The 15409-nt window shown below is 40.1% G+C and overlaps 1 protein-coding gene across 4 annotated transcripts in view; it reads left to right on the top strand.

The window, feature by feature from the left end:
* Nucleotides 1-15208, top strand: part of Dnajc27 (DnaJ heat shock protein family (Hsp40) member C27) — a 35989-nt gene extending 20781 nt beyond the window's left edge. For 2 of the 4 annotated variants that reach the window (XM_027933508.2, XM_071601396.1), the window contains exons 4-7: nt 1113-1277; nt 2012-2134; nt 7939-8099; nt 11517-15208. In XM_027933508.2, the coding sequence (XP_027789309.1) occupies nt 1113-1277; nt 2012-2134; nt 7939-8099; nt 11517-11649 (582 nt within the window). In that variant the 3' untranslated portion in view covers nt 11650-15208. Of the gene's footprint in view, nt 1-1112; nt 1278-2011; nt 2135-2256; nt 2794-7938; nt 8100-11516 lie in introns of those variants that run through there. The other 2 variants (XM_071601397.1, XM_071601398.1) reach the window with 2 other exon arrangements.
* The last annotated feature ends 201 nt before the right edge of the window (nt 15209-15409 follow it).

Here is a 15409-nt window from a genome sequence, read left to right as displayed (position 1 = left end):
GGTACATATTGGGATTTTGTGAAAAGAATGTTTAACTGTGGCCTCTTAAAAGGGTCTTCCTGGAATTTTAGCCTGAACCCCCTCCTTGCTCACCTAGCCTCTTATTGATTCTGCTCTGTTAGTGTGCCCTGTATTTCATGCCACTTCTTCCTAGAGTTGTAGCTATGCCCCAGAAGCAAGTTGCCATTTCTAATGAAACACCACAGAAAAATCAAATAATGATGGGCTGGGGCTGGGGCTCAGTGGTAGAGCACTTGCCTAGCATGTGTGAGGCCCTGGGTTCAATTCTCAGCACTGCATATAAATAAATAAAATAAAAGTCCATTGACAACTAAAAAAATATTTTTAAAAATTCAATAATGAATGCAGGGAAGAAAGGAAGAAGGTGAAGATACCCATTGTTTTCCAGGCACCCCTGTTAAGTACTCTGCCTTCATTATCTCATTTAATCCTCATAATAACCCCATGAAGTAAGAGTATTATCCCCATTTTGCAGATGAGGAAACTGAGACGCAGAGAGGTTAAGTGACTTGCCCAAGATCACACAACTAGTAAGTAAGTGTGAACCCAGATCTATCTGCGTCCAGAGCCTGTGGTTTTGCCCTATTATTACACTGAGGCTCTGACCTTGAAATTCAAAAGTTGGTATATAGACCCCAACAGTCAGGGAAGCTGTGCCTAGCACTGGGGAGAGCCATCTTTTGGATGTGATATATATAAAAGGATGAACCTGTGGCTGATATTTGTGTCATTTATGCTTTAGGTTCTTTTTAGTTGTTCACTCATCCTCCTAAGAACTTCATATAATTGGTGTTCTTTTTAAGGTCTACTAACAATTAAAAAGTGATTACTCCTGGGGAGTAGAACTGGAGGTGGGAAGGGTGGGCAGGAAGACACTTCCTTCTGCTCTAAGTCCTTGTATGGTAATAGATTTTTAAAAGTTAAGTTACTTTGATTTTATAAAAAGTCCTCTAAGAACAAGTAAATCCTGAGGAATGACAGCAAATGCCATGACTACATAGAAGAACACACTTTGCCTAGTTAATGATTATGAAATACATTCTTATAAAATCACAAAACCTACATCCTGTGCATCTGTTCTTCCACCCAAGGTCCGCAATGAGTTTTACAAGGACACGCAGGGTGTGATGCTGGTCTATGACGTGGGGCAGAAAGACTCCTTTGATGCCCTGGATGCCTGGCTGGCAGAGATGAAGCAGGAGCTTGGGCCTCACGGGAACATGGACAATATTGTATTTGTAGTGTGCGCCAACAAGGTAACTGCTTTGGAACTGTAATGCTCATCTTTCTAGGGAAGAGTCCAGATCTGAGAGTTTGGGGGAACCAACAAAAAGGAATTTCTTGGGCTGGGGTTATGGCTCATTGGTAGAGCCCTTGCTTTGCATGTGTGAGGCACTGAGTTCGATCCTTAGCACCACATAAAATAAATAAAGAAAGGCATTGTGTTCATTAAAAAAAAAAAGAAAGAAATTTCTTTATTCTTAAGTTTAGGAATAGGCAACCTTTCAAAATATATGTCCTCATCTAAAAACAGATCACAACAAAAACCCCAAACCTGGGATATCAGGACTTTTATCCATTTTTTTCCCTGGTGTCCTACTTGGGGAAGGATGTTGGTGACAGTGGGAGAGGTAGACCTCCATAATAATCACACTCTGCCCTGATGGGAGGAGGGACATTCACTAGTGACATGTGGCTGTGGAAAGCAAGCTTGGGCTCCAGGAAATGGCAGATAATTGAAGCGTTTTCTACAGAGGTGGGCAGCAGCAGCCTTCCCACGGGGGAAGTGGGAACCCGAAGACCAGCCGACAGGCAGGTTGTTTGTTCTTTATTTGTTTTGCTCTTTTTGTCCTAATAATTTTATATACTTGTGCTGGGGCTCATTAAAAATAGTTTTTGCCTCAGTAAAGGATTGACAAAGACCCCCCTGAGTCTATTCTAGTGGACAATGTTGGAATCTTCTCTCCGCCCCCAACTTTTTCTATTTCAGATCGACTGCACCAAGCACCGCTGCATAGATGAAAGTGAAGGGCGTCTCTGGGCGGAAAGCAAAGGGTTCCTGTACTTTGAAACCTCAGCGCAAACTGGAGAAGGGATCAATGAGATGTTCCAGGTAACCAAGCTCTTGGTTATTTTAGGGTTAGCATCAAGGCCAGCCATGCTGCCTTTTAGTGGAAATTAGGAGACGCAGAAAACAATAGGAATTTCTCATTAGAATAAGGTCTTTCTCTAAAGGTGGAGAGAGCGGGAGCTCATGAGTGATCTGTCTGCAGTCGGTTATAGCTCAGACTTGGGGGAGCATCAAAACTACCTGGGAATTAGCAAGGATGGTGGAATGTGATGGACATCATTATCCAAAGTTCATGTATGAAGACACGAATTGGGTGTCAACCTCTTTATATATAAACAGAGATAGGAAAAATTGTGGTATATATGTGTAATAAGAATTGTAATGCAAAAAAAAAAAAAAAGTAGTACATGTATAAAGACATGAATTGGCATGAACATACTTTATATACTAAGATATGAAAAATTGTGTTCTATATGTGGAATAAAAATTGTAATACATTCCATAGTCGTGTACTTAAAAAAATAAAATCAATGATGCTAACCCTAAAATAACCTGGGGAAATTCTCCAAAATATAGATTTCTGGGCTCATGCCTACTGGAAGCTTACTGTTGTTATGGAATCACGAATCTATATTTTAAAAAAGCTCTCCAGGTAATTCTGATGTTCATCAAATGTAGTCAATAAGTTATTGTACCACTCAACCCATTATGTCCCATTGTCCTGTATATAGGACACCCATAAAAACCAATAAAAAAATTTTAGGACACCTATACAATTGCTTAATTTAAATTTTTATAGTTGTCCTATGTGTAGGACAATGGGACGTAATGGGTTAAGTAAGAAAACAATTTTCTTTAAAACTACCCAAGTTTAATAAAAGTGTTATATTTGTATACAGAATCAATGGAAGTGTTACTGTGGCAAATCTGCCTTGCCACAGCTAATATAATCCAATATTGTAGTCCACAGGGGTGCAAATAAAGGAGACTATCATTATAGAATCCAACCAGTCACACTTAAAAATAAGGCCTCACAGGCTGGGGTTGTGGCTCAGCGGTACAGCGCTTGCCTAGCACGTGCAAGGCACTGGGCTCGATCCTCAGCACCACATAAAAATAAGTAAAATAAAGGTATTGTGTCCAATTATAACTGAAAAAAATATATTAAAAATAAATAAATAAGGCTTCACCAATCAAGCAGACACTAGAAGGATGTGCTCACATAGCAACCTGAATAAATGGTCACTTCTTCAAACCTACTAATCTTGAATCACTTCAAGAGAAGGAGGCTATTTAGAACAAGAAGTTATAAATCAACTCTTAATTACATGATGATATGAATAATGTATTTTTCTTTTTATGACTATAGTTGGTATTTTTAGGATTTTAAACAGAGTAGTTAGTACTGTAAAGAATTTTTCTTAATTATTGAGTGGGATTATATTTAATCTTTTATGCTGAATTTCTTTCTCACAAGATGTCACCTCTCCTCCTAGAAGACAGGTTTGATCTTTGGCTGACAGGCTGAATTGGGCGTCAGTGGCTTCTATTTCAGGATCAGGTTAACGTTGGTTTGCCTTGCTTTCTATTCTTTTCATACAGTTATGTGAGTCTGTCCCTATGTGTGCAATAATGATACTTACAACTTAAATGGTATTTTACAATATAGAGACATTTATATATTTCATCTCATTTGAGACATATAACATTATTGTATGACAGGTATTATTTTCATTTCATATATGAGAAAATCTAAGGGTAGGATAGTAAAGTGACTTGTCTAAGGCATATAAGTAATGACTTATAGATTACATTTCTTTTTTACTCTATTTTTTTATTATTTAGTTGTACATTACCATAGAGCATGGTGTGATAATTTGATACACATATACAATGTGTAGTGGTCACATCATGGTAATTAGCATTTCCACACCTTAAAATTTTTCCAGCACTTTAAAGATGTTGGTTCATTCTTTTCTGGCCTCTGTTGTCCCCATGAGATGTAAACGTTCATTCTTACTCTTATTCCTCTCTACACGGTCTGCCTTTCCCCCTCTGGCTGCTTTCAAGAGTTCCTCTGTGTTTTTCAGCAGTTGGACTATAAAGTGCTGAGTGAATTTCTCTTCATACCAATATTATTTGGGGCTGTTGAGTTTCTGAGATGGATAGGTAGGTGTTTTTCATCAGGTTTGGGAAATTTTTTGTTTATTTTTGTTTTCACCATTACTTCCTCAAATATATTTTTCATTTCATTCTCCTTCTTATGCTCTGGTTATATGTGTATCAGGCCATTTGATTTTGTCCCACAGTCCCTGGGGCTATATTTACTTTTCCTCCATATTCCCCCATTTTTTAGATTGCGTATAGTCTCTGTTGATTTAAAGTTCATTGACAATCAGCTGTTAAACACACTGAGCGAATTTTTCAACTCTGTATGTTTCGATTCTAGAATTTGCATTTAGTTCTTCTGTACAGTTCCCAATTCTCTGCTGAGATTCCTTATTTGCTCACTTATAAGAGTATATTTTCCTTTAATTTTTTGAATATATTTTCCTTTACCTCTTTTAGATATTTGTAAGAGCTGTTTTAAAGTTTTTGTTAAGGTCAACATTTGAGCCATTTTAGGTTCAGTTTCTATTAACTACTTTTTTCCTGACTATTGATCACAGTTTCTTGGTTCTTTATATGAATATAATTTTTTTGACAAATACCAAACCTATAGATAATACATTGTAGAGACCCTATACATATATAGATATTTTTTAAAATCTTCCTCAAGGATGTCAATTCTTTTTTCAAGAAACAGTTCAATTATTGGAAAATCACAATAAACTTATGTAGGTTTTTTTTTTTTTTTTTTTGTTTCTGTTTTTTGCTTTAATAGCAAGGATCTAAAGGAAGCCCAAAGCATTTCCCAAGTCCTTCTTATTTGACAAGACTTCTCTTCAAATTCTGTCTCCGTTGTAGATCTTCTTGTTTCTGGTTATTCTGAGTCTAACTCCTAAAGCACAGCCCTTCTGTGGCTCCTCAGCTAGATGCCAGGGGTGTTAATGAGGTATCACAGCAATCTCTTCACCCTGGTAAGGCCAAACTCAAGTGCTGGCTGGACATATCTTCCCCTAGCACCACTGGACCTCTGGCATATTGGTTCTGTTCCCAACTCTAAATTACCTGTTCTCTGGTAACTCAAATGATCTTACCCTGTGTACGTATAGCCTGACCCTCTGCTGTAAACACATGAGGATCCCCCATGGACTTGGAGCCCAGTTCTGCACATCTCCCTCTTTTCAAATGTCCTGCTCTGCAGATTCTAGCCACTTCAGTGCTCTCAAACTCTGATGTCTCCCTTCTTCTCTCAAAGGCACTCTGTCTGCTCAGACAAGCTCTCAGTCAGAAAATGGCCTGCAGGTGGAGAAGCAAGTGATCGTGGGGCTTACCTCCCAGGACGTAGTCTTAAACTTGATGTTGTCTGTGGCCTACAAATAGTTGCCCCATATATTGTCCAGTTTGGTGGTGGTTGGACAGGAGGGCTAGTCCAAGACCTATTACTCTATCATGGTTAGAACTTACACATGAAATTAAACAGGCTTTGACTTCACTTCTAGTGTTCCATTTATCACACCGCAGCTTGTCTTCTGTAAGTGTTATAAATGAGTACTTGTGCCCTCAGAAGTCTGTATTTATATTTCAGGTCAACTCATAGACTAGAAGAAAATGTTACTGATGCATACCACTAGCAAACATCTGTGAACCCTTTTAGATGGCTTTTATCCATGTAGATAAATCTTGGGTAGAACTAATGGACAAATTAGTCTGCTTCAAAAAATAAAAAAGGCTAATAAGAATATAAAAACACTGTTTTGTAAGTCTGCACATAGAGTGCTTCCTGCTGGTTTAGTTTAATATTTTCTTTCTTTCTTTCTTTTTTTTTTTTAAATACTTTTTAGTTGTAGTTGGAAACAATACCTTTATTTTATTTATTTTTATGTGGTGCTGAGGATCAAACCCAGAGCCTCCCACAGGCTAGGGAGCACTGTACTGCTGAGCCAGCCCTGGTTTAACATTTTCTTTTATTTCCTATCTACTTAGTAGATGCTTTGTGTCAGGAAGGAATTTAGTTTGTCTGATTGATATTGTTAACAAAGAATAATATAAAAGTTGACTAAAAGCTAGGCACATTGGCATATGCCTGTAATCCCAGTGGCTCAGGAGACTGAGGCAGGAGGATCACAAGTTCATGAGGATCACTAAGCAACTCAGTGAGACCTTGTCTCTAAATAAAATACAAAATAGGGCTGGGGTTGTGGCTTAGTGGTAGAGCAGTTGCCTAGCATGTGTGAGGCCCTGGGTTTGAGTTTCAGCACCATATATGAATAAAATAAAGGTCCATTTACAACTAAAATAGATACATATTTTTCAAAAAGAGAAAGAAATTTTATTTTATTAATATTTATTTTTTTAGTTATAGGTGGACATATATCTTTATTTTTATGTGGTGCAAGGATCGAACCCACTGCCTCATGCATGCTAGGCAAGCGCTCTACCTCTGAGCCACAATCCCAGCCCCAAGAGGAAGATATTTTAAAAGAAACTGAGGGGAAAGGAGATAAGGCAATTAAAAGCAGCTATAGTGTATTAAATTAACATATTTTAGTAAAGTTATTCAATAATAGTTACAGTGCACAGAGTGTGAAACATGAGCAGGCCCAAATAATAGTTTTCACTTAAAAATCATAAAAGTGGGTAAGGAATATCAAGTTTGCAGAAGAAAAGGCCATAGCATATGAAAAGATTCTCACTTTCACTTATAATGAAAGAGATGTAAACCAAAGCTCTATCATCATCTCAGATTGTCAAAAATTACAATAATGCCCACTGTAAATGAGGGTGTGGGGAAATGGGCACTCACACAGTGATGGGATTGTGAACTGCTATAGCCTCTGTGGACAACAGTTGTCAAAACAAAAAATTAAGATGCACACGTGCTCTTATTCAACAGTTCTGCTTTTAAGAATTTATCCTAAAGCAGCATCTCTACAAGTATTCAGAGATGTAGACACTCAAAAATATTCACTGAAATATTTTTTATTGTAGTCAAAGGACTGGGAACATTGGATGTGCCCATGAGAAGAAGATTGGTTAAATAAATTATGGTGTAGCCATACAGTAAAATACCGAACAGTCATGTAAAAAGAACAAAAGTCTCTAAATGTAACTATAGAAAGATTCCAAGATGTGTTATTATGTGAAAAAATGCCAGCTGCTAAGCAATGTGTTTGTTCTCTTTGATGCAGTGATTTATAGAGTATGGATGTGAGTGTGTGACAGTATACTTGTGAGTATGTGACAGTTTTCTTCCAGAAAAATTTGCTAACAATGGTTATCTCACTATACAATTTGAATTTTTCTAACAGCGTTCATCTGTTACTTTTGTTATTTAATTTTATTTTTGGTACTGGTAATTGAACTTAGAGGTGCTCTACCACTGAGCTACATCCCAGCCTTTTATTATTTTTTATTCTGAGAAGGCTGCCCTCAAACTTGTCATCCTACTGCCTCAGCCTCCCAAGTTGCTGGGATTACAGGCTTTCTATTACTTTTTAACCTTAAAGTGTGGTTATCTGAGAGTAGGATTATGAGCCATTTTAATTTTATTCCTTATATTTTTTCTGTATTAAGGTATAGGAGTACATATATTTAAATAGTAGAAGAGGAAAAGTTCCAAAGTACATATTTGCTTTATTCGTGACTTATTGGAATATGTTAAAAGTCGTTAAGTTGATGCTTGAAAGGAATTCCTATTTTCAGAAATCACTTCTACTCTGGCACATGTTTTCTTCTTACAGACCTTTTATGTGTCTATAGTTGATTTATGTGAAAATGGCGGAAAACGTCCTACCACAAATAGCAGTACTAGTTTCACCAAAGAACAAGCAGACACCATTCGCAGAATTCGAAATAGTAAAGATAGTTGGGACATGCTGGGAGTCAAACCTGGGGCCTCAAGGTAAGTGGTATCTAGGATATCTAGTGCTGAGTGCTATCAGAAAGAGAGAGACTCGGTTGCCCAAATTATGGGTGCAATTATCTTCTTTTAATTGGCTGGAAACATGAAAATATGTGCAAATAGACCATACAGTGACTCTGCTTCATTAAATTAATTGAATATCAAAGAGACAAATCAGAATATCGAATCAGAAGACACAATTGCCTGCTAAGGGAGCTATATCATGTGTCTGTGTAAACCCTTCATGAAAGAGGCTGTGCTTTGGTCTGAGAGAGAATGTATCCTAAAAAATTTTTACAAAAGATATTTCTTAAATCATAGAATTTTAGGGGGAGGAAAGCATATTAGCAATCAACTTGTCCAAAGTTTTCATCTGGGGAAACTGGGGTTCAGTGAGATTAACCATGGTCAAGACCCCCAACAGATAGTGGCATTACTGATTCTTGACCCTGGAACACTGTGTGTCTAGGTGCTCTTCTCAAAAACCTTGCTGGTTCCTCATCTGTGAGTGTATGTATGTTAAGCCATTCTATTTTAGCCAAAAGAATTATTTGGGGAGAAAATAAATATAATTGCTATTCTTCATTACTTATGCAAAAATAAATTATTACTCAGTATGGTAATATAATTCTTAATGACATAATACTACTGTTACTACATATATTATAACTTATGAGGGTCTTATTTGCATCATAGCTCTCTTTCCCATAATTCTCCCTTCTTACATTTTTACCTTAAATGCCACAAAAGAAACATTGTATTTTGAAATTGCCTTGTCAACACCAAAAGCAGTCAAGCATCTCTTTTTAAAGTTCAAAAGGAAAGAGGGGAAGGGAAAGGGAAGCTGTTATTGGTCACTCTTAACTCACCAGGAGTACTGAAGACACTTTGAATTTGGAAGGAATCCAATGACTTTATTAATAGAGCACAAAGCTTATTGGTATCTTTTTTTTTTTTTCTTTTTTGGTTCAGTGCTGGTGTGGAACCCAGGGTCTTGTGTATGATGGGCAAGTGCTCTACCCCTGAGCCAAAATCACCAGTCTTTTAAAATTTTTTATTTTGAGATAAGGTCTTTCTAACTTGCCCAGCCAGACATGAACCATGGTGCCTGGCTTATTGGTGTCTCTTTAAAATGTCCTTTTAGGGGCTGGGGCCATAGCTCATTTGTTAGAGTGCTTGCCTTGCATTCACAAGGCCCTAGATTCAATCCCCAGCACCACACACACACACACACACACACACACACACACACACACACAAAAGTCCTTTTAGACCTCCATAGTCTTATTCTAAACTCCTATGTCGTCTCCAAGAGATGTTAGCTCTAATATTGAGAAACGATTTCTTTATCTACTTATTATGAACTTAGAAAAGTATTCTGAAATAGAAACTTTGGCTCCTTATTTATTCACTTTGGTTAATTGGAATGGATCAGAGCTTCCAGGACATCATGATCTCCATATCCTTAACCAATATAAACACAAACTCCTTTTTCCTCTGTTATACTGGGTCTATTATATGGTATTGAAGCATATTTGGGGAAAATCTTCAAACACTTTTTTTCTTAAGTTACAGAGAATTTTGATATTTGTTCAGTACCAACAGTGTTTATTTGCTGTTCTCTTTTTTAAAAAAAATTTTTTTAGTTGTCAGTGGATCTTTATTTTTTATTCATTTATATGCAATGCTGAGAGTCAAACCCAATACCTCATGTATGCTAGGCAAGCACTCTACCACTGAGCCACAACCGCAGCCCATATTTACCGTTCTTTTTTAATATTTTTTTGAAAAATATTTTTAGTTATAGATGGACACTGTACATTTATTTTATTTATTAGTTTTTATGTGGTGCTAAGGCTCGAGCCCAGTGCCTCACACGTGCCAGTTGAACACTCTACAACTGAGCTACAGCCCCAGCCCTTTATTTAATTATTTCTTGAACTTTAAGAAAATCTTCACTTCAACAGAATTGGTTCAGGTTATACACCTGCATCAGTCTTATTTCTTCAAAAACCTCCCTTGAGAGTCTCTCCTGTACCTAGAAATCTTAAAAGGCACTCTCAGCGCAAAGGCCTGGCCTGATACTAACCCACTGTGGACACACTCTTTCAGGAAGCAGTGGTTTTTGGGGCCCTGACCAAGACACACTTGGGGAGAAGGGAAGGGACGTCTGTACCTGCCTCAAGGATAGAAGGTCTTTGAAGATATAAAAATTCTGTCCATTCAAATTTCCTGTAAGAGGGAGAATGTCATTCTTGTTAACTCATGTCAAAGTTATGTATGTAGAAACACTACATGTGAGGTTAAAACCAGCACATCCAGAAGAATTCCTTTTAAGCAGAAAAAGCCCTAGCATGCTTGCCCAGGACATGGGGAACTGTTAACTCAGACCCTACATCCTCAGCCTCTCTAGGCTGACGTCCACAACACCCATCACTGCCAAGGTGTCGGAGGCCATCTCCTGATTTGGAGAGTCAGACTAGAAAGCCTTCCGATGTGAAATAAAGACGCCTGGAGCGCCTGGCCCACACCAGGATAACTGGGACCCTGAATGACAAAAGGAAAGTGGAAAATAAAACCTGGTAGAGCCAGACCCGGGCAGTGACTGATACTTAGGACTCTAGGAGCCTGACACCTGGGAAGGATGAAGGGCAGGACAGGAAGGGCCAGTCCTTTCCAGGCCTTCCCCAGACTGTCCCCGCTCTTCTCCAGCCCCTGCTGTCTCCTCACTGGATGTTCAGCTCTGCACCCACTTCCGCCCACTCTTGCTTTCTGCGTCTCTTGTGTGTCCTCCTTCCCGTCCCCGTCATCTTAACCTAAAACCCTGTTCTCAACCTGGGTTGTTGTAACGACCTCCTGCCTGTCTCTCAATTTTGAGAAACAGCTTTCCCAGCACCAGTTTCTCATCAAACACCTGCTGTTGTCATTGTTGATCAAATCCAGGGGTTTTGTTGTGCTTTTGAGGCCCTTCTGTGACTCCCCTCATCCCTGGCTGACTGCATTCCTTGGTCATCTGTCCCAGTGCAGCATCTGTGCTCTGCTCCTGGCCTGTCCGTTCCCTCCCAGGGGCTCCAGACCCCCTACCCTGGGCTAATTCCAAGCTCCCCTTCTTCCACAGCCTTCTCAGGGGACCTTCTCGGTGCCCCAGCCCCTGTTCCTTTGAGATGCCCAGTCCCGCCTGTTTCCATCAATCATTCCTTTACTCTTTCCTGAATTTGTGTACTCATGTTGCACCATATTTTTTGTACTTGTGTGTTACCTGTTACCTGTTACTTATTTGCTTGTGTGTTTTTTAGTTTTCTAGTCCTGCCTTTAGAAAAGGTAATAATCGCTTGGGAGATGACTGCAGAGATGTTAGTGAAGTGGGGGGGGGGGGGGGCTTACCCTGGTGCTAACCGGCCCGGCTGCTTTCCACAGGGAAGAGGTCAACAAAGCCTACCGGAAGCTCGCTGTGCTTCTGCACCCTGACAAGTGTGTAGCGCCTGGCAGTGAAGACGCCTTCAAAGCTGTGGTGAATGCCCGGACAGCCCTCCTGAAGAACATCAAGTAGAGCAAGGAAAGACAGGCGGCAGGCTGGACTGACGACGCCCCTAAGGGAAGGAACCAACAGGGACTTTCCTTCCCAGAATCTCACTGCTCTACCCCCTCCTGGCTGTCATTTATAAATCAGTAGCTCAGTGCCTGCTGCGTCTCTAGGCCCTTCACAGTGAGATGTTGCACGTGGAGAGAACCAGGCGGCTCTGCTCACGGGCTTCATTTCCGATTGCCAGGCGGCCTGAGGGGCTTCCAAGGCGCTGGGCCGTAGCATCCCTCCTCGATTGCTTGGGAAAGTCTGCTAGGTTTCTGGGGAGGGAAGAGAACAGTGGGACCCTTTGCTTTTTCCTTCCTTCCTTCCTTTTTTTTTTTTTTAATTTATCATCAAAGAAGGAAGCAAAAACAGAAGGAGGGAAAAAACAAGCAAACCACATCCATGCCCCTGAGAGTTAACTGTGACCTTTCAAGCAAGTCGCTCCTTCTACCACGAGTTCCTTGTGGGTGTCTGAACCATCAAGCCCTCCTTAGTGAACTCTGGGCAGCCCTTTGCAAGAGTGTGAGTGGGGCAGATGGTTCTGAGCTGCCCCTCTAGGACATTCCCTGTTCCCTTATCCAGCCACCAGGGGGAGAGACGAGCCAGTCCTAAAAGAGACAAGCAATGGCAGCCAGATTCCTGCCCTTCCTGGATCTCAGGCCTTCCCTGACAAAGAAGTGTTACCGACAGCAGTAGGGAGCACCATGCACCTGGGAGAGAGGAGTCGGGCTCCAGGACAGAAGTACTTGCAGGTCACGCCTGGAGATTGTGCACACACATGCCCACAGGGAAAGGCCAGCCCAGCTGGGGCATGCTTGTGTTCTAGGGGAGTCCTGGTATGACACTTGTCTCTTTCATATTCCTCACAGTTACCCAGGGACAGGTGGGAAAGGCAGGTGCCCCTTGAGGAGCTTGGCCTCTAGGCCTCTTCTTCAATTCCTCCCCAGAATTATTCTGCTTCTCCTCTTCTCTGCCTTTTTTTAAAATACTTCACATCTGCCATGAGGTATCTCTCCTCAAAACCCTGGCCTCCTCCATCCCCACTTCCAAGCCTTGACCTGGTTTGCCAGAGAAATTGATGCTGTGAGAGCAACTGGGAGATATCTGTGTAGGACAAAATCTATGATTTCTGCTTGGGCTGCAAATTGCTGGATAGTAATATTTTTAAACTATGGATTATGAAAATTAATTTCACATAGAGAATTACATTCTCCTGCCATAGTCTCCTGGGTGTTCCAGGGAGGAATGAAGAGCAAGTATCAGGCCTGGCGTTTGCTATCGCACTTTGAGAGCCAGTCTCTCCACTTGACTCATTCTACCATCACTCATTATCTGACTCACATTTTTAGCTGTAACCACTGTACTAATTGGAGCTTTGAAGTATATAGAATATTACTATAATGTGAGTTTTGAACAGCTCTCCCATATTGATTGCCAGATAGCATCTGCCTTCTCCCCAGCCACTGCAGTCTCCTGGATCTTTTACCTCTGCCAAAAACAGCTGTACTCAGGCTACATTGAGCTTGTCATTGAAAACCATTGTTTTATAAAGTGAGTGTTTATCTGAGTAATAATAAAAAATGCTTTCTTTTAATGATCCCTTATGGGATTTTCCTCTGGCCATTAAAACAGCTTCTGAGATTGCAGAACTCAAACCCAAAGCTCTTCTTGGGCCTAAGTTTTGCTTAAGGCCTTCTTCATGCCTCAAGTATTCCAACATGGATCTGTTCTCTCAACAGAATATGGGAGTCATATGAATGGGGGACCAGCCCAAGTCAATAGGACAGCTCACTGAGTATGTGGCCCTGCAAAACAGCTGGTGCCAGTGTTTATCCTGGTGACTCCTCATCCTACTACATGTGTAGATGAGTAATTATAGCAGAAAAAATTCTTTAGTATTTCCAGTCGTATCCTTAAGAGTGAGTAACTCGTTGAAATGTAGCCTGCGCTTGGTTCTTAGTTCCTGGGACTTAGTTTCCAACATCTTCATTATTAACATTCAGGATGGCCACATACTATTTATATAGTAGGAATAAAATGAGAAAGTTAAGCCTTAGGGTCTGAGAACTTTTCTGATTTCCATAATCCTTCAGCAGGGCATGAAGAAATAACAAAGCATGATTTGCAATGAAAAGTTGTTTGGTAACTAACTTCATGCAAAACTCCACAGATCTCTATGCATTCATTAAAATTCTTGGTGCAGATGTGTGCTGTCTAGCTCAACCTATTAAAAATTCTTCAGCCGGTTAGGATTTCAAAATACACCAGTGACAGTCCCAGCTACCAGATAATTTCAGTGGCCAAAAAGTTTTTATAAAGGATCTTGTTTTTCAAAAAAGTTTGAGCAGCTGTTATTAAAGAAAAGCCATGTCTTCCACATCTGAGTCACCAAGAAGTAAAACTTTTTAAACTTGTTAGAAATCCCTGGAGGCATTTCAGATTAATCTTCCGCCCTTCCTAAGCACTTTAAAATACACTCCCTTGTGTTTCTCAGTTCGCCTTTTGTGCCTCCTTTTGAATTGATATTCTCAGCTGTCAATATTTTTTGACTTCAGAACTGTAACTTTATTTCTCATATAAATGTATCCTTGGTTTTATTAGCTTGTTAATTTAAAAGCCCAGACTTGGGGGGCTTTATGTTGCTACCCAAGGTAAATCACTATACTTCTGTAGATTGCACACCACTCTTTAAGGCTTACATTTACCTCAGGAAACATACTCTAGTATGTTCTCATGTATCGAATTCTCAAGAGGTAAACATTTCTTTATACCGATAAACAGGTACCTATTTCACTATTAATTAAATGAGCCATAGGTAATGCAGTCTGAACAATCACCAGAGTCAGCAAGCAACCCCTGCAGGCCGGATCAGTCAGTTCAGAAGTGGCCAGGGGCAGGGGGCGATTTCCAGCTGAGTTAGAAAGGGGGTGGTGAGCACTTGCCTCGGATAGTGACAGTGCCCCTTACAAGTAAGCTTGGCACTTCCCTCGCCACTGTACCCCATCAAGCTCATGTTAAGTCTGCCAACATTTTTGTAAAACTTTTGGGAATGAATTTAGCTGCAAAATAGCTAACCAACTTCCACTGCAAGTTGTGAAGAGTGAGGAGCAGTTCATGATTCCCCTGTTGAGCACAATTCCAAGACACACTTAATGCTGTCTAGACATGATCTCTCTCTCCATTAGACGTTTCTAGAGAAGACAAAAGCTCTCAATTGTGACACAGAGGTTCGACTGTGTCTAACAAGCAGTGCAATATGAAGCTGTGCAGTGAAGGCCTCGCTGAATGGCTTGTTGGACCGTTGGACAGGGTGGGTTTGCTTCGTGTGTGGGTGGCTCCGGGCGTTCCTCCCCTTGACTGTGAATGCAGAGTTTATCAATAAACAATAAACCCTTTACTCTTATAAGGTAATTTACATATTTTTGTTCTGTTGCAATAGCTGAAAATGTTAAACCTACTGGTTGTTTATGTCTTGTATACAGAGTGTCATATGTATTTAAGTTGTGTATTTTTATAAAGTAAAGTCAAATATCAAACACTAGTCTGTGGGCTGCATTTTTTTGTTGGGATGCTGGACTTTGGTGTAAAACATACTAGGCTGGAAGCTAATCCAGCTCCTCATCAATTGTGACCTTCACAAGACATCTTGCTTTACTTTCCAATGAGCAAAATGGAGAAAATTTTATTTGTTGATCCATCAGGTTATTCAGATCTTAAGAATTTGTGGTAGGGCTGGGGATGT

This window comes from Marmota flaviventris, chromosome 14 (assembly GCF_047511675.1).
Source record: "Marmota flaviventris isolate mMarFla1 chromosome 14, mMarFla1.hap1, whole genome shotgun sequence".
Taxonomy (NCBI): domain Eukaryota; kingdom Metazoa; phylum Chordata; class Mammalia; order Rodentia; family Sciuridae; genus Marmota; species Marmota flaviventris.
Note: the sequence above shows the minus strand (reverse complement) of the source record. Positions and strands in the feature narration are given on the sequence as shown.